This window comes from Gnatocerus cornutus, chromosome 1 (assembly GCF_029298725.1).
Source record: "Gnatocerus cornutus isolate USDA-ARS CGAHR chromosome 1, icGnaCorn1.1, whole genome shotgun sequence".
Taxonomy (NCBI): Eukaryota; Metazoa; Arthropoda; class Insecta; order Coleoptera; family Tenebrionidae; genus Gnatocerus; species Gnatocerus cornutus.
This window is the reverse complement of record NC_142233.1, coordinates 12409205-12432891: the sequence shown is the minus strand read 5'-3', so window position 1 is coordinate 12432891 and position 23687 is coordinate 12409205. Positions and strand designations below refer to the sequence as shown.

At 32.4% G+C, this 23687-nt stretch overlaps 1 protein-coding gene across 3 annotated transcripts in view; it reads right to left on the bottom strand.

Moving 5' to 3' along the window:
• The window catches only part of side-VI (sidestep VI transmembrane protein), a 481913-nt gene that overhangs the window by 12582 nt on the left and 445644 nt on the right, over window positions 1–23687 (bottom strand). For all 3 annotated transcript variants that reach the window (XM_088044224.1, XM_088044994.1, XM_088045766.1), the window contains exons 10-12: window positions 15138–15297; window positions 4925–5521; window positions 587–847 (exon numbers count right to left, since the gene is read on the bottom strand). In XM_088044224.1, coding sequence (XP_087900350.1) covers window positions 587–847; window positions 4925–5521; window positions 15138–15297 — 1018 coding nt within the window. The remainder of the gene's footprint in view (window positions 1–586; window positions 848–4924; window positions 5522–15137; window positions 15298–23687) is intronic.

Genomic DNA, 23687 nt, shown 5'->3' with positions numbered 1-23687 from the left:
TTTTCAATTGTGCCAAAGGAAAACTCATAGAACTAAAAAAACAAGTTTGTAAACTTTTTAGTTTTGATAAAATGCAAAGATTTTCAAAATCTGTATTCTAAAGCATGTATTTTTTGTACTTTTGGACCTATGAATATAAAACTTAATACACAATTATGCAACAAAAAAAACAAATTTAACGAATTTTTTACTTTAAGGCCGCGAACGTTCAATGAATTTGGCAGCATTTTAATCAAAATTTTTATTATAAAGTAATTTCGCCCCAAATTAAATATACTCAATTTCTATAGCATATTATTTTTGTTTATGATGACGTTTCTATGTTCAAACATTTTTGTGATGAAGTTGTGTCACTAACAAAAAACAGTATCAGTTTTCATAGAAATTAGACCAGTTACACCGGAAATAAATGAAAAAATTGAATATCGCGGTGTAAACTAAAAGCTTTCCCCCAGTGAAAATCAAATAAATATTCAATGAAAAACGTCAATTTGCATCGGTCAAGCAATGACGTCGTTGGAACGAATTGGAAAAAGCCCCGCTTTGACCATTCGTGGAAATCGGCGGCGCTGCGATATAAATTTACCTTTATTAGCCGGAATAACATCTGGATTTTTATCGTCTTTTTCAAACAAATCCTCGGATTCGGACCGTAACGGCAATGTGACTTTCTCCTTGACGGGCAGGAATCCCGGCCTGAGAGCTCGAGAACCTTCTCGATGTGCTGCGCGGATTTTGAGAGCCCCCAGTATTACAACCGTCACTAGTAAGAGTGCGGTCACTATGCCCACTAGTATTCCGAGGATTGGGGCTATTTCCAGCTGGTCTCGCGTCCCCAGGGATAATACTGGAATGAGAAAGAAATTATTAAAATGCAGGTCGCAAGCAATTGGGGCATTAAACTTAAAGTTTTATGTAATCACAAAATTGAAGTTGCTCCTGATATATTCCCTAGGAGGTACGGTTTACATTAAGTGCTTAGGGAAAGTTTGAATAGTTTTGACTTGCAGGAAATATGAGATTACTACCACAAAATTTGTAGTCTTTCATGTTCAGATGCACTCAAGTCAAGTACATCCCACAAGAATGCTTTTATTTCTATTTTATAATGAAAACCATTCACTATGTCTTATTTATTTTTTATTAATAAAAATAAAAGATTTCGTCTATCTAACAATACAATTTAAGCCAAATAATGCTAATAGTGGGATCTACTCCTATAAGCCGCAGCCAAATTACTAAACTATTTCCCCAAATGACCACAACAAGACCTTCTAAGTTTGTTAGTTGATGAGAAAACTATGAAACAATTAAAACAAGAATTAGATTTATTGAAACAGGCAGTAGGCAGTGAGCAGAAAAGCAAGAAAAAATTAATTGAAGTCGAGAACTCTTCAAGATAAATTGGTTGATTAATTAAGAAAATTTGCAGGTACCCTCTTTAATTAATCATTTCAGATGTAATTTTCTTGGCTGTATAGAAGCAATTTACAGATTTTGTCAACGGGCGTTAGTATCAGAATGACGGTTTTAAGTAATGTGCTTTTGACAGTGTTCGAGTAGCCCGGCGCATCCACCAAATTTTCAAGAATGCTTTGAATATTGATTTACATTACGACTTTAAACTTCATTCTTAAACGATTGTTAGTCATTGAAATTGTAGGAAAATGGTTCATTCTAGAACGATTTTAGGTGTCGGAATAAAAGTCACCAAAACCCGTATGTGATTGAAAGTTATTTCAAACTGGACCTAACTAAACTTTTAAAAAATTTACAAAATAGTAACCATAATACAGGGTGTTTTGTAAATAGACAGCAATCTATAAAGTACTAAGTCTGTAAACTTTATGGAGCGAGAATGTGTAATAATTTTTGTCTTAGCATCTTTCGTTTTATGACTAGAAGACCCTTAAGTTGACCAATGAGAGAGCAGTATTGCCAAGTATGAACCAAGTTACTGAAATTAGCGGTTTTTTGGAAGTGTCAAAAAGCACAAGGCCAAATTAGTGCCTTTATTATAAAACTAATAAATTACACATTTTAAAAATTTGCCGACATGGTTTTATTCATGGTGAAAACCACAAAAATTGTTTAGCAGCAAGGGCTTTGAGGATATCATGAAAAATTTCCCAACAGACAGTTACCGCATTTTAGCGTATTTAGCAAAGTTTATTCAAGGATTTTAATATTTGAGAACTGTTTGAGGACACATTGAGAACTTAAAATGAACACACATGTTGTAAGTTTTTGTTTTATTACAATGTTTTTTATTCTTGTTGTTTCCTTTCTTCGGCACCTGCTGATCTATCCTTCAAATTTCACAGATTTCACTTCAGATTTGAGAAACACTGACATTTGTTTGGAAAAGTAGCGGTATATGAATTTTGTAGCTTTATTTTAGAGCATTTCATTGATCATCTTGAGAAAGCTTTAATTTTTAAACGAAATGCTTTAGTACAAAAAAAACTTCAAAAACTCTCTTTAGGAAGTCTAAAACCTACCAGGTCACGGATTGTTCTTTATTTGTAAATCACTCTGTATAAAAAAAGTTTTTTAAAACTCGTTGCGAGGCTCCTTCTACTAGTCGTGTCCGAATTTTGGTACTTTTATCTCTCTTTGCTTAAGGAAGTAAGTACAATTAACTTGTTTTTTAACTGTACAAACTGCCCAAAGTTATACAATAAAAATAAGATAAATTTTGGAAATTTGTGTCTTGGAAAGTTGCAAAAAATGTCAAAATTTATATTGTAAAGTCTTTAATTGTTGTAATTTAAATGCTGTAGCTAAAAAGTACTAAAATCAACAATTATAGTGCCAAACAAACCAATATTAAAAATTGACATTTTTAGGACGAGACAAAATCTTGCATTTTTAATAAATTTGCCACTTTACATGTGGAATTCATAAAATTATGGGAAACTACTATTCTTAATTTGTTTACAATCTGTAACAAACTACTAAATTATAGGAAAAAACAAATTTTGTTTCAGTGTTTGGTTTGCATGATTAGCCCGGCGCATCCACCAATTTTTGGGGAAAATATTAATTTTTATTTTTAGTAAAATTCGTTTAAAAATAACTTAGATCTAGCTTGACTTAAAAATATGCCATGTAATGGAACGCATATTAGAATTAGCTAAATAATTTAAAACGTTTTTGATATTTTCTTAATAGCCAAGATTTTCTAGATTATTTTCAACGTTCAGTTTTCCTGAATTTATTGATTTTTTGGTGAGTTTATAATTCCCATAATAATTAATCTAAAGTTTTGCTTAAATTTCTTTAATTTTGGAAGCACACTTATGGCCGGTTTACGAAATCTTTATTAAAAGGCTTATTTTTTTTAATTGTCCCACTTTTTACTATTTTATGATACTTTTATTTACTGCTACATATCATTATTAAAATTTTAGATTCTTTTGCTTTCTCTATAATTATTTTGTTAACAGTACTATAAGTTTGAATTTTCTAGCTCTGAGTATTTTTAAATGCTTTAAAAAGTTTTCGCAGTTCTAACTTTTTTTTAAACGTTTTTGCTTTTGTGGATTTTTTTTTACCTACTTTAGAGCTTTAGATCAAATTCATTAGTATTGAAATGTCTACATTTATGTATTTTAGTTTTTTGGTTTTTTCGAATTTTATATTTCTTAGATTCTCTTGTGTTTAATTTTCAAAAATTTTTAAAATAGAAAATTGCTGTAAATTTTAAAAATTGAATGTTGAAACTAAATAAAACCCTTTCATATGTTTTGAGAGTTTGGAAATCAAATTTTTTGAAATTGTAGAATCTTAGTGCATAAAACTAAAATATACTAAAGTGTACTAAAAAAGTTTGAATTTCTGGATGTGTAAAGCACTCTAAACAAAAGAGAAAAAAGTAGAAAAAGATGAAAAAGAAGAAAAACTGAACGGTCGAAATTTTCTGAAAATTTCTGGATAAGACAGAAATTAAAAATTTCTAAAAAGTTTAGATAAAAGTCTAAAAATCCAACAATCAAAAAGCAAATATTAAATTTAAATAGTTTTTACAACAAAAATTGAAAATAGATTTTATAGAAACAGAAAGTCTAGAATTTACAATAAATAGACTAAAATTCTAAATAAATAGACTAAAAGTCAAAAAATCCAAAAATTTAAACACAAAAAAAATTTTGCATAAAAAATATCAATTGTCCAAAAATTTTCTACATCATGCAAATAAACCGTCTTAAGGATCATTTAACTTTCAAAAATAATTTTACAAAAAAGATTAACAAATTTAAAAAAAATCGGATTATCGCAGGTCCGGATTATCGACTCGAGAAAACTCATAAATAAATCAAACTACTCGGTAATTTTAAATCGGCGTCCGGTGCTTTGGAATTCAAATTATTGGGAGTCGATTGTAGTACACATTCAATTAAAATTTTAAAATGAGGATAGTTTCCAAAAAAAAACCACTAACATTGTTCATTGTTTGTTAGGACACTAACGCTAAATCATGATAAAGTTCAAATTCAAAAACCGAGTAAAATACAAATCTGAGACAGCTAGGTAAATAAAACAGCAAATTGCTACGTCAAGCTTGAAAGTCTCAAAGGTGCAAGATGTTAAAAATATCTAAATTCAATTCCAGCATCTGCCACAGGCGAATTTCATGACTGGAACAAAAAATTAGAAATTTGAATAGGGCGAACCGACCCTAGAAGGTCAGCGTTGTTGTAGACCGCAACTTTATGTAAATGGTAGTTGAAAAAACAAAGACAATAGCCGGACAAAATAAATACTCATTTTTGGATTATGAATAAATTTGCTCGAGATTTCCTTTGACCAGCTCACGCAATGAAACATAATTTTTGCATAAAATTCGATTAGAACGCGTTGTTTGCCCGGTTTTATGTCTTGAAAAGCTCTCGTTCCATTCAGCACTCTTGCCAAGATTTACCTGTTTGTTTTTCGGCGACTTTCAACATCAACCCCTCTAATAAAACAGTTTCACTTCTCCCTTTTGAGTTGGCGGCGTACACCACCATTTTGAGTATCTTTCCTGGATCGAGTCCGCTCACAGTAAACAAAGGAAACTTGGCGGACACATTCGCCTGGAGGGCGTCCGTCTGTTGGTCGTAAACTTCCAACAGAAAAAACTGCGGTTGGCCTCCGTCGAAACCCTCTGTGCACTCCACATCCAGAGACTCGCTCGTTTGGTTCATGATGGTGCAATTGAAAGGCGGATCTGGCTTGCCGGCGGCGATGACATGGAAGATGCACGGCTCCACTTGACGCCCTGCGAGATTATTTGCCCAGCACATGACGGTACCGTAATCAAGCTCGTTCATGGGTGTGTACGTCAACGTCGAAGTGAAATGATGCATCCCTGAGTGATACCGCATTTGGGGGACGTCGACGTTTTCCGCCGAGTTGTTGAAAGACCACTTGAAGCTATCTGGAGGTGGATATGACTCGACTTCGCAGAGGATTTTAGCATTCTCGTGCCGCGCCACGCCGTATATGCGCTTTTGTTCCGTCCGACATACAGGCTTGTCTGAAAAGATTTCCTTCGATTAACAACAGATTCAATCGAAATTTTTAACACGGTTTACAAAAGGGTCCAGTCCGATCGAAAGAGGACTATTATGTCGAGAGGTAATCAGAATTAATGAAGTTGAAGTGCAAACGTGACGTGAAGATTGAGCTAAATTTTTTATCTGCACTACTAAAATTCATTTCATGTTGCAAACTCCTGCAGAATTAAGTCTGATTTCTCGATCTCATTACATTTTCATGGTCCGGTATGAAAAGGGGACGGAATTGGGTCAGTGCCGACAGATGTTGTTGTTATCTGGTTGGGGGAACAAACAATACCAACAGATTAAGACATCAAGAGATTTACTGCGAGAAAATTAAATAATTACATCCAATAAAGCAAACAGCTTTTAAAATAAAAATGCTTGCTTTTTACTCAACGTTAAAATTTTATTGCGGCAATTTTCTTCAACTTTATGACCACAGCTCTGCGCCAATTAAATAAACACTTAACACCTATTTCTGCCACATGCAGTTATTTTATTTTATTTTGTTTGGAAAGAACTTTATTGGAAACTCCGGCGATTCATAAAAAATATTGCATTTTTATTTCAAAACGGATGTTTGATTTGCTGCATCCAGTCAGGATTCAGAGATTAAAATTTGTTTGATATTGGTAGGTACATAAATAAAAATTTGTCGTTTTGGTAATTTTCACTATATAGCAATAAATATTGGGGAGTTTACTATTTCTAAAATGATTACCAATTTTACCAAATTAAAATGATCTAACAAGACAGAAACATTTTTTTTTAATTTTGATTTAGCAGGTATAGACAAACTAAGAATTTTTAATTTTCATAAATAAAAATTTAAGTTTTTGATAATTTTGACTCTATGGCTATGAAATTTGAGAAGTTGACTACTTTATCTCTCATATAATTATAAATTTCGCCAAATTTAAATGTTTGAAAACAAAAAAAAAAAATTTTTTTAATTTTTAATTTGTACACAAATTTTTTATTAGTAGAAATCTAAATCTGGCAATTTTCCATTTAACTTCATAAAATTTTGGGAGTTGAATTCCATTAATATAACTAAGAACTCCACCAAATTTAGATAATCTAGAACTAGAAAAACAATTTAAAAAAAATTGATTATGTGGACAAACCAAAAATTTGAAATTTAAATAAATAACAATTCGTAATTCTAGTAATTTTAACATTATAGCAATTCAATTTTGAGAAATGATTACGACTAATATTATAATGAGCTCCTATAAATTTAAATATCCTCAAGTAAAAAACACAATTTTAAAAATTTTGAATTAATAGACAATCTAAAAATTGTTTTTGGTAATTTTAACTCTATAGCAATAAAATTTGTAGAGTTTATTACCTCTAATGTGATTACAAACTCCTCTAAATATAAATGTTTGAAAACCAGAAAAACTACTTAAAAAAATTATTTATTAGAAAAACGTAGACAAACCAAAAACTTTTAATTTTCATAAATAAAACTTAGTAATTTTGGTAATTTTAACGCTATATCAATAAAATTTGGAGAGTTTATTACCTCTAACATGGTTATAAACTTTACCAAATTTTAGAGCAAAAGAAACAATTTATAAAAATTTTGAAGTTGTAGACAAACTAAAAAAACTTTTGTAAATATAAATTGGTAACTTTGGCAAGTTTTACTGCAATACATTAAACCCCTAAAGCAAAAAAAAATGTTTTTAAACTTTTAATTTACAGACAATTTAAAAAAAAATAATTTTCGAAAATAAAAATTTGTAATTTTGGTAATTTTAACTCTATAGTCATAAAATTTAAGGATTTTTATTACCCCTAATATAGTTATAACCTCCACCAAATTTGAACGTACCTGCTTGAGTGAAAAAAACATTTTTTAAAATTTTGAATTTGTAAACTGACAAAAAAATTCTAATTTATACTAATAAAAATTTGTAATTCAGGCAATCTTTACTCTAATTCAATAAAATTTAGGGAGTTGATTACCTCTAATATGACAAAAAAACTCCACCAAATTTGATTAAACTAGAGCCAGAAAAACCTTTTAAAAAATTTTTATATTTGTAGTGAAACCAAAAATTTCTAATTTTCATAAATAAATATTCGTAATTTTAATAATTTCAAATTCATGTAACGGATTTTCTTGTGTAGGGCTCAAAGAACGGCACCAAAAATTAGAATAATGGATTTATTAATGAATTTGCCAATCAATGATGTACACTCTTCCGTTACTCGGGTGGTACTGCCCGTTTCCCGCGTCCCGTCAGCAGTACCCCTTCCTTTTCGGGCGCTCGTATGTTAGGGGCTCCGTTTGGGTTTGTTACAGTCGGCCACGCTACTTCAATCTGCGCCCCTGCAGATTAAGGCTACCTAGAGACAAACCATAATTAGAAATAAATCCAATTTTAAATTGCCCCATAACCCAACGTTCAACAACAATTAGTAAATCAGCAAATAATAGGGTCCATTCTCGCCTGGGTGACCTAAAAGAGAAGAAAATCCCAACAACAAGACAACCCAGACAAAAGGCTTTGACTTCTTAGTCAAGCCTGTAACACAGCACATCAACCCTTGTTAGTAAATACTCCCTTCGTGAGTGTGTGATTCGTTTCACACCTCACATGTGGTCCTCTCAACAGTATTCGTCTACTGTGAGCTTTCATCACATGATTCTGATTTCGTGTCAGAGTCATTGCTTATTGTGAATCGTTTCATTCGATCCACTGCACATATCCCTTTGTAGAACTTTTGGGATCTGTCTGCTCCAGGCAGGTCTTCTATGTAATACCTTTCGTGAGGTAATACTTTCACCACTATAAATGGTCCGTGGTATTTTGACAGGGTCTTCTTACTTTTCCCGTCGTTGGTAAGAACTGGTTTCCTGATCAGGACCTGATCGCCTTCCTTGTACTCGATCGGCCTGGTCCTTTTCTGGTCAAAGATTCGTTTCTGTTTTGCCTGTTCACTGCTGATCCTTTCTGCAGCCTGTCGTCTCATTTCAGCCAAAGGTTCGTTCCCTTGACCGCTCTGCACGGTATGTTGCATAAATGCATCACTTGCTGCCCTAGGTTTGTAACCCAGAAACAACTGGTATGGACTTTTACCGGTCGCAGTATTAATGCTGTTGTTCAATGCAAATTGAACTTTAGTGACTGTCTGGTCCCAATGTTCCTCGTCTTTCATGGACGTCATTATGGCACTGATGATTGTTTGATTGTACCGTTCCACCTGGCCATTTGCCCTGGGAGTAGCCGTCGCTGTGTATATCGTCTTAATTCCACACTCTTGGCTATAACTTGTAAACCGTTTACTTGTGAAAGCGGAACCTCTGTCGCAAACAATCCTTCGTGGGACGCCAAACACTTCAAATATGCCCTTCAGGAATACGATAACTGGCCCAACTTTTGTACTTTGCACAGGCTTCATGAAGACAAACTTAGTAAAGCCATCGACAGCAACCACTAAGTAGCTGTTCTTCTTCTTGGTTCGTACGAAAGGCCCAAGATGATCAATGTGTATCGTGTCCATGGGTTCGGGAATCTTTTCTATTGAATTCAGAAATCCTGGCTTCATCCCGGTCTTCCCCTTTTTATACTGGCATTGCAGGCAACTGGCTACATATTTCTTTGTGTAGCGCCTCATGCCTGGGAACCAGTAGGTGTCTTTGATTGTGTCTAGAGTTTTCTCTGTTCCAAAATGTCCTTTGTCATCGTGGTTGAATTTTAGAATCTGGTTGCGAACATGTCTGGGGACCAACCATTTGGGACCCAAGAGTGTTTTCTTATACACCCTGTTGTCATTTAACTGGAACTCCGAGTGAATGTTTGCTTCTTCTTTATCCACCGGTTTCCTCCTCAATACCTCATTGAGATACTTGCATCTCTCGTCAATTAACTGTGTAGACAGTATCCAGTCAGAGTCAGAGATATCAATCCCGACGTAAGCAACTTCTACTTGATCATCAAGTGCGTTTCGGCTGAGAGCGTCTACATGACACATTTTAGTCCCTGGTCTGTATTCAACAGAGAAGTCATATTCTTGAATTTCTAACCACCATCTTCCTACTCGTGGTAAGAGGTCTCGTTTGGAAAAAGTCGTTCTGAGAGCATTGCAGTCGGTGACGACTACAAATCTCAATCCCAACAAGTAGACTCGGAATTGTTTCAAGCTGTACACTACCGCTAGTGTTTCAAGTTCATAAGAATGGTATCGTTGTTCTTCTTTCGACGTCTGTCGACTGTAGTATTGAATTGGGTGGAAGTTAACTTTGTCAGGACCTTGCATAAGGATTCCACCTATTCCCCATTTAGAGGCGTCCGTGTGTACTTCAGTTACTGCTGATTTCGGGTTGTACAAAGCTAATATCGGCCGGTCAATTAACCGCTTCTTGAGTTCTTCAAATGCTCTCTCTTGTTCTTCTGCCCACTCAAAAGTTACGTCCTTTCGAGTGAGTTTCGTCAGGGGTCTTGCAATTTGTGCGAAATTCTTGACATATCTTCTAAAATACCCGGCGAGTCCAATGAATTGCCTTATTTCATGAGCGTTCTTTGGTTTCGGGAACTGTTTAACGGCCTGAATCTTTCTCGTTCCAGGCTTGACTCCATCTTGACTTACTTCGTGTCCCAGATACTCAGTTGTTCTTTGGAAGAAGAAGCACTTTGATAACTTGAGTGTTAGACCAAAGTTTCCAAATGCCTTAAGAACATTCTCCAATGCTTCAAGACCGCTGTTAAAATCTTTCGATGGTATTAGCACATCGTCCATGTAGGCCAAAGCTTGAGTGTATCGTAATGGACCTAAGACTTTATTGACGGTCCTCTGGAATACAGCTGGAGCGTTAACTAGGCCAAATGGCATTCTCAGATATTCGTAATGGCCATCGGGTGTAATGAACGCCGTTTTCTTGATGGAATCTGCTGCAATTTGAATCTGATGGTAACCAGATGCTAAGTCCAAACTTGTGAAGTATCGACTTCCAGAAAGACGATCCAGATGTTCGTCCGTCCTTGGCAGTGGAAAACAGTCCTTGATTGTTTTCGCGTTTAAAGCTCGATAGTCAATACATAGCCGTGTTTCTCCGGACTTCTTCTTTACAAGTAGAATTGGACTGGCGTATGGAGAATTGCTATCTCTCACGATTTCGTTGTCCGCAAGTTCTTTAACAATCTCTTGAAGTTTGGTTCTTTCAGAAAATGCCAATTTGTAAGGTCGATATGTCACCGGACGATCGTCATTTAAGTGAATCTGCATCTCTACGTCTTTACATCTTCCTAATTCGTTCAAATTTTGAGCGAAACAGTGTCTAAATTTGTTGAGTAGATTAAGCAGAGCGAGCTTTTCTTCATCACTCAGTTGGCTGTTGACTTGAAGATTGATGTCTGGTAATTCGAATGGTTTCCGGACATCGGCAGTTAAAACTTGAATTTTGTCAGGTTCGCGTTCCTGGCAACAAATACTTCCTCTGGCAACAACTTGAGAGGAGCGATACTCAACTGGGTTTTCTGACGTGTTAATTATTGACACAACCCCATTTGGTGCAGACACAACACATTGAGTGACAAAATGTTCTCTGTTAGGTAGAGTTCGTACTCGCCCCTCAACAAATACATCACCCTGATGTTCTTCCTTACAGAAAACAGGAACATACCCAACGTACTTTGGTGGGATGATGGTTGTATCGACTGCGCATAAGGTCACATTAACCTTTGGAGCAAATGCGTTGAAAGCTTGAGTTACATCTTGCGATTCTGGGACGACCCTTATCTCGTCGTTCCTCACAAGCAGCACCCTGTTGTTGGTGTTGATGAAAGGTTGCCCAACAAGAATGGGAATGCTTTGAATGTCATCGTCCATGACGTAGACGTCGACATCGTCTTCGACTAGGTCAAGTTTGAGGTGGACTTTAGATTTGCCTAGAGCTGAAACTTCGCTGTTTCCGTACCCTTTCACAAGACATGGTACCGGATCAATTTTCAGACTCAGGTCTCGGGCTGTAGTTTCATTTATTAGGACTCCAGTACACCCCGTATCTAGGTACCCCTTGAATGCAATGCCGTTTAAGAAGCACTCGATGTTGTAGCATGGATTGCCCCCAATTGTCTCGACGCTAAGGTTCGTTCCTTTCGTCGTCGTCGCAGGACAATCAGATGTCACATGTCCTAGCAGTCTGCAGTTAGAACATCTCTTCTTAGGTTTTGGACACCGGTGAGCCAGGTGACCAACGTCGCCACAATTGAAGCATTTGACAGTTCTGCCTGAGGTTTTGTTGTCTGCTCTGTTCTTATCTCCAGACTTATGGGAGACTGAGACTCTGTCCCTCGAAAACTTCTGTGTGTTACCGAATCGCCTTTGAGTTAGTCTACCTCTCAAATCTGATTTACAACGATCGGATCTTTCAGTGGATGGGAGAGCTGCAAGGAACTCTGAATACAGTAACTCTGGACTGCTGTAACGTCCCGCTCTGGCGCCTGTTTTTATCATAGTATCATCAATACCGTCAATGACACATGATATGGCGTTAACATCAGAAATTTGACATGCCCTAATCAGTCCCATTTTCTCAAAGAAATAGTTTGCCCACGACTCGTCATGTCTTTTAATTCTGTCCATCATAACTCGAAGCAAATGAGCAAAATCTTTGTGCTCAGGAAAAGTTCTCGTCAGTAAGACTTTCCATTCTTCCCAAGTATGATCGTATGTGGTTAGGTTGTCGTACCAGTTTCTTGCAACACCTTTCAGACGACTCTGCATGTGTTGTATCATGATGAGTTCAGACCAGTCATTTATTCGCCCAAGCTGTTCAATTTTACATAACCATTTAGTAATGGTCATTGCCTTGATTGCTGGGTCAAACTCAGGAATGGCATCAGAGGTCATTCTATACGAGATTGTCGAAGGGTTACTTGCTCTTGACAATCTGTCGACAACTTCTTCGAGTTCTCTTATTCTTTCGCTATCGCTGCGAGAAGATGTTGGCACCACGACCTTGGATCTCGGGAGATTACTTTCTGTATGCCTTTCTTGTCGAAGTCTCTTGTTTTGGTGCGTTCTATGCCCTTCACTACTTGACTCACAATCGGTTGAACTGGATGAGTCCATGTGACGCTTTTTGTGCTTGCCCATATTTTCAACTAAATTCTAATTAAGGTTCGTTCCTTAAAATGGTCAATTCTTGAGGTTCGTTCCTCAAAAAGGTCAGTTCTTGAGGTTCGTTCCTCAAAACGGTCGGTTTTTGAGGTTCGTTCCTCAAAAAGGTCAGTTCTTGAAGTTCGTCCTTCAAGACGGTCGAGGTTCATTCCTCAAAAAAAAGGGTCAGATCTTGAAGTTCGTTCTTCAAGACGGTCGAGGTTCATTCCTCAAAAAAAGTCAGTCCTTGAAGTTCGTTCTTCAGGACGATCGAGGTTCATTCCTCAATAAAGTTAAGTCTTGAGGTTCGTTCCTCAAAACAGTCAGTTCTTGAAGTTCGTTCTTCAAGACGATCAAGGTTCATTCCTCGATAAAGTCAAGTCTTGAGGTTCGTTCCTCAAAACGGTAAATTCTTGAGGTTCGTTCCTCAAGGAAATTTTGAGGTTAGTTCCTCAAAAGGGTCAATTCTTGAGGTTCGTTCCTCAAGGGAATGTTGAGGTTCGTTCCTCAAAATTATGTTGAGTAATAATTAAGCACAATAGCTGAATTTACGTTCTTACGTAATCTGGGCGTTGTCTCAAAAACTTGTGAAAAACTGGCCGAAAAGTGGCGTCAAAGCACGTAGTGAATCCTGCCGCTGCACTGTAACGGATTTTCTTGTGTAGGGCTCAAAGAACGGCACCAAAAATTAGAATAATGGATTTATTAATGAATTTGCCAATCAATGATGTACACTCTTCCGTTACTCGGGTGGTACTGCCCGTTTCCCGCGTCCCGTCAGCAGTACCCCTTCCTTTTCGGGCGCTCGTATGTTAGGGGCTCCGTTTGGGTTTGTTACATTCATAGCAATAAAATTTAGAGAGTTTATTACCACTACTAAGATTTTAAACTTCATAAAAATTTGAACGAAATTTGGTTATTTTTATTTCTATGAATATAAAATTTTGAGAGTTTATTACGTCTAATTTATTTTTGAACTCCAGCAAATCTGAATGTTCTAAAGCGAGAGAAACAATTTTCAAAAATTTTGAATTTATACATAGATTATCAAAAAATTTCTAATTTTTATTAATAAACATTTGTAATTCTAGGCAATTTTCACCCTAATTTAATAAACTTTAAGGAGTTTATTGCCTTTAATATGACTTTAAACTCCACCAACTTTGAACGATCTAGGACTAGATCTAGACCATTTTAAAAAAAATTGATTTAGTGGACAAACCAAAATTTTTTAATTTTTATAAATGAAAATTCGGAATTCTGGTAATTGTAACTTTATAGCAATAAAATTTTTGAAGTATATTACTTTTATCAGGTTAATAAACTCCACCAAATTTGAATATTCTAGAGCAAAAGAAACAATTTTTGAAAATTGTGAATTTTCAGACTAAAATAAATAAATAAATAAAATAAAAATTTGTAATTCTGAAACTTTCCACTTCAATTCAATAAAATTTAGGGAGGTTATTACCTCTTATATGTTCATAAACTCCACCAAATTTGAATGTTCAAGAGTTAGAAAAACTATTTTTTAAACAATTGGTTTGGTGGAGAAACCAAAAATTTCTAATATTCATCAATAAAAATTTGTTCTTTTGGTAATTTTAACTTTATGGCAATAGAGTTTATTACCTCCTACTTAATTATGAACTTCGGCAAATTTGCATGATTTAGAGCGAAAAAAACAATTTAATAAAATTTTGAATTTGTAGACTAAAAAGCTCTAATTCTCGTAAATAAAAACTAAAATTTAATTTAAAAATAAAATTTAAGAAAAGTTGATTACGTTTAATATTACTATAAGCTCCACCAATTTTAAATGTTCTAAAACCAGAAGACTAACTAAAATTTTTTGATTTTGTAACAAATCAAAATTTATTGTTTTAATTGTTTTTGTAGCCATAGCGAAAATTTCAGTTTTTCGTAAATAAAAATTTGTAATTTTACCAACTTTTACTACAATGCAATAAAATATTTAGGAAGATTATTATCTCTAATATGGATATAAGCTTTGCTAAATTTGAATGTTTTAGAGCAAAAAATACAATTTTCAAAATTTTAATTTTGTAGAAAAACTAAAAATCTTCAATTTTCATTTTCATATGTAAAATTTATAATTCTGGCAATTTTAATTGTGCGGCAATAAAATTTTAAGAGTTTATTATTTTTAATATTATTTTTAATAAAAAATCCTAAATAATATTGTAAAAAATGTAAAAAAAAATAAGAGAACAAACTACATCTACATTTGAGGTAGATAGTCTTAGGACGCTAAAAAAAAATAAATAGTATCTGTAAAATTTTTGGAAAGATTGACCATTTGAATACAGATTTTCAACAATTTTTTTTAAGCAAAGTCAGAAAACATTGTATTTTAACAATCCTTTTGAATCTTGACCTGATTGCAGCACGAAACCAAGTTAACACTTATTGTAATCTTCCATCAAAACTATTCTAATAGTCAATGCAACTTACACATGATTTTGAGTTCGACTCTGTTGCTATCTCCATCCCCTTCGACGTTTGAAGCTACACATGAATAATTTCCAGCTTGGCTTCTTGTAACTCCCTGCAAAGCAAGGTCTCCTCTACTCATTATAACACCGCCCTTTTGATTGTGTTGTATTACTTGATCCTGCAAATAAATGAAATGATTTAAATATTTGCGCTCAACTCCGAACTATTCTTCGAATTCGCAACGGATTTAATTGAAAACTCGATCTTGGAGGGCGAGATGTGAATTGGATAATTGTTGTCTTTGTTCTAGTTGGATGGCGCAAATGTTTGGCGTTAATCCGACGATTTTCCACTGGGATAAGTGATACAAACATACGTTTTATCTGAAATACAAGTTCGCTCGTGCAGGTAATTAGTAAATCGATTAATTGTTAATGGCTTTCGTTTTCAATGCGAGAACTGCGTGTCTAACAGATCAATCAATTTAACTGACAGTCTAAAAAACTGCGTTTTTCACGGTTGAGGCACCGCTTTTGTTTCCATATCGAATAATAATACAAACTTGTTGAGATAATTTGTTTAATAAAGTTCGATTTGAATACATGACATGTTGCAGCTTTCAGTCTTAACTGACTTATTTCACATCGCCCACATGCAATATCCAGTGATTTGAAATTAATAGCTGCTATTTGTTAGTTTGTGTACTATTATAATTCAATATTATTCCTATGTTTGCCACCAGGAGCTATTTGAAAACATTACGCCAATATAAACAAGCGGCAGCCCTTTATGAGATTGAACCAATATTTGTTCTGTTTCTCTAATTTGTTTTGTTTTTATTTAAACTAATTCTCTTTTAATAGCAGAGACATCAGTCAGATTGTGACCATTATAAGGTAATTGGCCCTCTTCAGTTACAATAATATTACACAAGTGATTTTATTTATTACTAAATTGCAGATATGGATTTTTAGTATTTAGGTCAATTATTTTATGAAAAATGTTGTTTTGCTTATTTTTATGTTGGTTGAAAAAGCAACAATATGTTGACTGCTTCCGAACTGTGAAATTAAAATTCTCTCTTACAAGTAGACCAAGAAATGCTTATTTTGGGTTGCCTGTATGAAGCTAAATATTTAGTAATATTGTTGCTTTATTGGTTTTCAATTAGAAATTAAAAGAGTTGCTTTAATTTTTATTATTGTTATTATTGTTTATATAAAATTATTAGGCTTTAATGTCCAACCACAGGAAAGAAAACAAAAATTTTTCATATTCAGAATTCAAGAAGTACAAAAAAAACAACACTTTAAAAAATACGAATATACAGACTCCTAGAATTGTCGCGTAGAATTTGAATGGTAAATTCATCTACAGAATCTGAGATAATCTTTGTATTGCAAAATGAGAAATTTAAGAATAAAAAATTTCAAAATTCAGATAGTGAAAGTCTTACAGAATCACAAAAATTCTGAGTGATTCTTAAAAATCCTAAAAGCGCTAGGACATTCCAGAAATTACCAGAAAATTAAAGAAAACGTGGAAAATCTAAGCAGAATCCGAAAACAGTCATCTGTTGTACATTAAAGAAAATATATAAAAATTCAAAAGAATTCGGAAAATCTGAAGAAACTCTAAAATAAATCAAAATTAGTTTAAAATTATAGTAAAAAAATATAGAGAAAAAGCAAAAATTATCCAAAAATCTAATAAAAATCTAAAAAGAATTCAAATGAATCTGAGTAAAAAATCTTAATCCGTCCCTACATTTTAAAATAATCGTAAAAAAATCTGAAAAAGACTGAAGGATTCTAAAACGACAAAGAACAACAAAGAACATTGGAAAATCTTCGACAATCTTGGAAAATCATCAAAAATGCTTAAGCAATCCAGAAAATCATAAAGCAAAAATTTGCTCCATCTAAAAATTCTAAAAAATGTAAAAAAATAGAATGCGTAATTGAAAAGACTATAAAATGTATACACATCAAAAACAAAAAAAAAATTGTTTCCGAAATATGCAAACAAAGCAAAAAATTCTAAATAATCAATCCGGAGAAACCTAAAGAATCCAAGAGAATTTTGGAAAATCTTGGTGCATACAATTACAATATACCTAAAACATTATAAAACCTGTAGAAAATCAACAAAATTTTAATTTTGAAAGAATTCATCTATGAAGTTTTAGAGAGTTTTATAAAGTCCCAGAAGATCACAAAGAATTGTAAAGAATCTATAGAATCCAAAAATAAATTTAAAAGACCAAAATTCTGAAAAATCCAAAAATCCAAGAAATTAACATTCCAGAAAATTCGAGAGAATTCCTGAAAATCATAAAGTACCTAGTACAGAATTTTGAAAAATCTTTTAGAAGACTTGGAAAATTAAAACACAACAAAAATTATAGAGAATTTTAGAAAAATTGTGGAAATCTTAAAAATCACAGAGGATCCAAAAGAATTCGAGATAATTTAAAAAATCCAAAAGTGCACTAAAAAGCTTAAACGGTTCGGCTTATAGAATTCTTTTCAATTTTTGAAGATCTAAACCACTAGAAGAAATTCTGGAGAAACTTAAACAAAATGTTGAAGATCTAAAAAATTCCTAAAGAAAAAGTTTTTTCTAGAAATCAAGAAAATCTGAAGCAAATTCTGTACAACTTCAGATTAATAATGCACATCCTAGAAAAATTCCTGAGAATCCCAGTGAATCTTTAAATGTCCTGGAAAAGTTTAGACACTTCCATATAACAATCTTTCAAAAATTTAGAAGATCTTAAAGACAGTAAAATATTTCGAGTAATCCAGAAAAATAGTAGAAATCCTAAAAATCTCATTAAAATCGAAGGAATTTCAAAAGATTTTAAAATTAACTGAACAACTTAGAAAAATGCCAGAAAAGTAGTGAAAATCGCAGAGAATTCTAGATAATTCAGGATAATCCCAAGGATTGCATTAACTTCTTTAAAAATTTAATAGATTTAAACCATAAAAGTAAATAGTTTAAAATTATAGTAAAAAAATAGAAAAAAAGCAATAATTATCCAAAAATCTAATAAAAATCTCAAAAGAATTCAAATGAATCTGAGTATAAAATCTTAATCCGTCCCTAAATTTTAAAATAATCGTAAAATAATCCGACAAAGACTGAAGAATTGTAAAACGGCAAAGAACAACAAAGAACATTAAAAAATAAAACCTAGAAAAACATTTTAAAAGTCTAAGCAGTCCAGAAAATTATAAAGCAAGAATTTGCTCAATCTAAAAATTCTAAAAAATTAAAAAAAAATGCTTAATTGGAAGAAAATGTATAGACATCCAAGACAAAAAAAGAATAGTTTCCGAAATATGCAAAAAAAGCAAAAAATTCTAAATAATCAATCCGGAGAAACCTAAAGAATCCAGGAGAATTCTGGGAAATATTGGTGCATACAATTACAGTATAAAACATTAATAAAACTGTAGATAATCAACAAAATTTTAACTTAAAGAGAATTTATCAATGAATCTATAGAATCCAAAAAGAAATTTAAAAGATCTAAATCGCTAAAAGATATTCTAGAAAATCCAAAAAATCCAAGAAATTAACATAGCAGAAAATTCAAGGAAATTCCAGAAAATCTTAAAGTAGTACAGAATTTTGAAAAATCGTTTAGAAGACTAGAAAAATCAAAATACAACAAAAATTATGGAGAATTTTAGAAAAATAGTGAAAATCCTAAAAAATCACAAAGGATCCAAAGGAATTCGAGATAATTCAAAAAAAGTACACTAAAAAAGATTGAACGGCTTTACAATTTTTAGAAGATCTAAACCACTAGAAGAAATTCTGGAGAAACTTAAACAAAATGTTCAAGGTTTAAAAAATCCCTAAAGAAAAAGTTCTTTCTAGAAATTTAGAAAATTTGAAGCAAATCCTGTACACCTTCAGATTAATGATCCTAGAAAAATTCCTGAGAATCCCATTAAATCCTTAAGTGTCCTGGAAAATTTTAGACACTTCCATACACAATCTTTCAAAAATTTAGAAAAAATAGTAGGAATCTTAAAAATCCCACAAAAATTTATTAAGGGAATCCTAAAGAATCTTAAAATAGCCCAAACAACTTAGGAGAATGCCAGAAAAGTAGTGGAAATCGCAGAGGATCCTAGAGAATTCGGGATAATCCCAGAGAATCTTAAAGTATCCTGAAAAAGTTTAAAGAGTTGCATAGAATTTTCTACATATTTAAAATAAATCAACTATAAAAATAAATTTTAGAAAAACTCAAAAAATTGGTAAAAATTAAAAAAAATGAGATCCCAAAAAATTCGAGAAGCATCTTTTTAAGAATTTAAAACATCTGAAATGAATCCTGAACAATTCCACAATAATGGTGTCAATCCCAGAAAAGTCCACGAGGGTTCCAGTGCATTCTAAAAAAGCCCAGAAAATTTTGAAAAAATATAGACTTTTAATACAATCCTCCAAAAATTATGAAGTTTAAAAACATATTAAAGAATCCTGTAGAACACAGAATTATAGAAAAAATCCTGGAAATTCTAACGAGTTTGAAAGGATTCTAGAGAATCTTAATGTATCCTGAAAATTGTTAGAAAATTCTATGGAATCACAAAATGTTTAGAAAAGAACAAAGCAATTACGAAAAATTCTTGCAAATACTAGAAAATTTTATAAGGTTATTAAAAGATTTCTAAAAAACTGCCAAAACTCCTAGAAGATTTTGTAGTATCTCAGAATATTGTACAGAATTTTAGACAATATTGAAGAAGCCTACCGAATATTAGAGTAACAAAAAAACCCAAAAAAAATGAAAAAAATTCACAGAATTATAAGATTTATTTTAAGTTAAGGAGTTTACAAATAAAACGCTCATAAAAAACGCTAGAAACTAAAACATCTGACCTAAAACTAAAAAATTCTGTAAAATTCTCAAAAATCCGAAAAAAAATTGTAGTATTTTTGAATATTGCAGAAAATTTGAGACATTCTTAAAAGAGCCTACAGAAGGCTAGAGCACTAAAAGCATCTAAAAAATAAAAAAAACAATCATTATCAAAAATTTTGCAATTTATAAGCGTAAAAATTTATAAATAAAATAGAAAAATGCTAAGAAATGCTATTTCTTACAATAGAAAAAGCTGTAAAATCATAAGGAGTTTTTATATCATGCTAAAAAAATCGCCAAACTCATACAAATACCGCAAAATCATAATAGTATATTAAAGAACGTGTTTTATAATGGCCAATTTGGTGCACGAGGTCCCGGTGTACAAAACGAGTGCACCAATGCCATTATAAAACAAGTCCTTTATATTATTTTTTCAAATTTGCACCCATTTTTTAATAAAAAATTTAAATTTTCCAATTCTAAAACTTTTCGTGTTACATGATTGGTAATGGTTTTGTAACCACGACTTGTCACTTGATTTTCAAAGTCAATTTTAAATTTGACATTTATTGAGTTTTACTGTCACTGAATTTTAACCTAACTTCACATCCAGTATTCACATCCATTATATTTAGGTACAATTATTGTTGGCCGCAAAGGACAATTCAATTATATTGATACATTTTTTATTCACGCAGCAATTTGTTAAACACGAATCGTAAAATTCAAATTGACCAAGAACTTGACAGGAAACAGGTGACAGCCAGACTAATTGATTAAATTAGTTCTGCCAATTCTTAAAAAACAAAATTTCCTACTTTGAGTTCTCTTATAGATATCTATTAACGACTCCAAATTGAGTACTCTAATGGACCTATTAAAGCGGCAAATTCGAAAAAGAATTTTTAATAGCTCTCTAGAATCGTAAAAAAATACAGAGAATCCTAGACAATCTTCGTAAATAGTAAAGAGTTGTCAAAAAACAAGAAATCCATAATGATTAGCAAAAATTTTATATTTTATTATTTTTATATTTTGAGAAATTACACAGTCCAAGAAAAAAACATAAAAACAGTAAAGTACAGTTTAAGAAAAAGCAGTTTAAATTTAAGTTGTAAAAATATTTGTTAAAAATATGAGAATGATTGTAAGTTGTCAGCGAAGATAAAGCCGTAAAGAACCTGAAAAATAAAGAAAACGAAAACGTGGAGCTTGAAAATTAGACAGGATAAGAAGTGAGCAGATTAGGAAGATCTTGGGTAAAGAAAGCGTAACGACAAAACAGCTCCGATCGTGGTGAGGCGAGCGACGAAAAATGAATGGATGAAGAGAAGCGAACACTTAGAAGTCCTCGAGAAGCGCAAATTTTAGAAACCTTCCTGGAGAGAGAGATTATCGCCACTAATGCACCTGAGACAAGATAGAATGAAAGAGAAAGAAAATAAATATTGTGTGTACATTTCCGTTAATTTAGTCTTATAATTTCCGCGCATTTCCCTTTTAATCAACAAAATGATATTTAAAAATTAGTATAAAATCCACTTTGATGAAGAAGACTTTCAAGTTCCAAATCTCCCGCAAAGTCTCTTTCAAAATGAGTTTTTTATGTAATGAAAGCAAAAGTAATATGTCAGCTTAGTCGGCAGTGAATTCCCAGAAAATCAATGAATCTAAATCATAAAAAGTATAATCGGCTTAACTTTTCATAACTTCTTTATAAAACTCGTAAATTAAATAAGTTTTCGATTAGCAAACATTCCAATAAAAGTTTAAGATCCACTTTCGAAACTAAAGAGGGTTTGGTAAAATTTTGATGATGTCGGGGCTAAATAGTAAGAACTTTGCTTATCAAATATAGATCAACCGATAATCCGTTATAGCGGTTGGACGTTTTAAATTAACCTAAACGTAAAACTGAAAATAATTAATGGAGGATCAATACTGTGATATAAACAAAGCCGGGGCGAGACGAGAAAGAGCCGATTTAATATATAAAGTTTATAGTTCATTCTAGAGGACTGTTATAAAGTTAAATGTTCTATGATGCCGAGATTAGAACTAAAATTTATTCATATATCTACAATCGACTTGAATTTTCCAAAAGTGTCTTCGCCTGGAAGAGACAATTAATGTGTACAGAAGCGGCTTCCTGAAATTCTTCGGCCCCTTATAAACTGAATACGAACAAGTTAAGATGGGTAGGTATCTTAATTCTGTTTTTTTATGTCTTATTTTACTTTTACTTTTGATTCTTTAAAATTTTCTGTCAGTTTTGTTTGATTGTTTCTTTAGATTTTTCTCATTTATTTTGGAGTATCTCTTTACATTTTTTTAATTTTAATTCTTGTTAGTTTTTATTTTTTTGGTCTTCTAGGGTCTCTATAAGTCATTTTGCTTGAGGAAAATTTACCGATTTACAAAGGAGCAATTTTAGAAATCAACAGGATTTGGGATTACTTAGATACTTAGACACATGGCGATATTTATTAATAGATGGCTCCACATGCAACTGATAAGTTAATTAGTAATCGGAAAATATCATAATAAAAATCACAAAGTTGTAATGAATATGAATTCGAGTTGAATTTTTGACATTTTTATGCTTTTAACTTTAGATTCTCCTTCAATTTTATTTGAATTTACTTTAAATTGTGTCTGGTTTCTCTAAACTTTTTCAATTTTTTTTAACCTGCTTTAAGCCTTAAATTTTCATATGCTGACAGATTCACGTAACTTCAGTGGAAGATTTTGATGAGTTATTTAGTAAGCTATTCAAAACTATCAACTTGTGGCGTTGTCAAGTTATGACTTTTTTTTCCAAAAATTCTTAAAGTTGCTGATTTAAAAATTGACAGCACCATTGCCTTCCAAGATATTCGAGTAAAACTTGACACGTTCAGTAACTAAACTATGCTTTTTCTCTTGATTGACCAGAAATTAATTTTATATTTAGATGTAAAAAATAGACGATTTTAATTTTCAGGATTTACAAATAGGCAGAACTTGTTTTATTCAAATGAAACTCTCTGTAAACTTTTAGTGTAATAAATTCAATTTTAGATTTTAGAAAATTTCGTGTTTGAAAAGTATGCAACTTTAACAACACATTTGATTGACAGCTGCCAAAAAAGATTACTGAGGATTTGGTAATGAGGGGATTATAAACTTTATGGAAACGGTCGCTTGACCTGCACATTTCCTAAGAAACCCAGCGGTTGAAACAATAAATTCGTGTTGGACCAAAGATGAGTTAAAATATCAGGATTTGAGTTTCTCTGCGCTGAGTGCGTGAAATTTCTGGTTCTAGTTTTTTTAAACTTAAAAAGAACATTCTGAGGTTTTTCAAGATGCATTCTAATTTTCTATGATTCTGTCTAAACATCTAAATTCTCTATAATAGGTAGATATCTATAATTTTTTAAATTTCGTTATAATTTTATCGAATTTTCAGAGATTCTTTATTATTTTCTCAGATTTTTTAGGATTCCATGTGGTTAACTGAGATTCTAGAAGTACCTCTAATAAGAATCTCCAAAATTATACATTATTTTGTACGATTCTCTAGATCTAGGTAGGTATAATTCTTTGCAATTTCTGAAAGTCTCCAGGATTTCACAAAATTTTGTAGATTCCTTCATAATTTTTAGGAGTCTTTAAGATTTTGAGTATTATTTTTA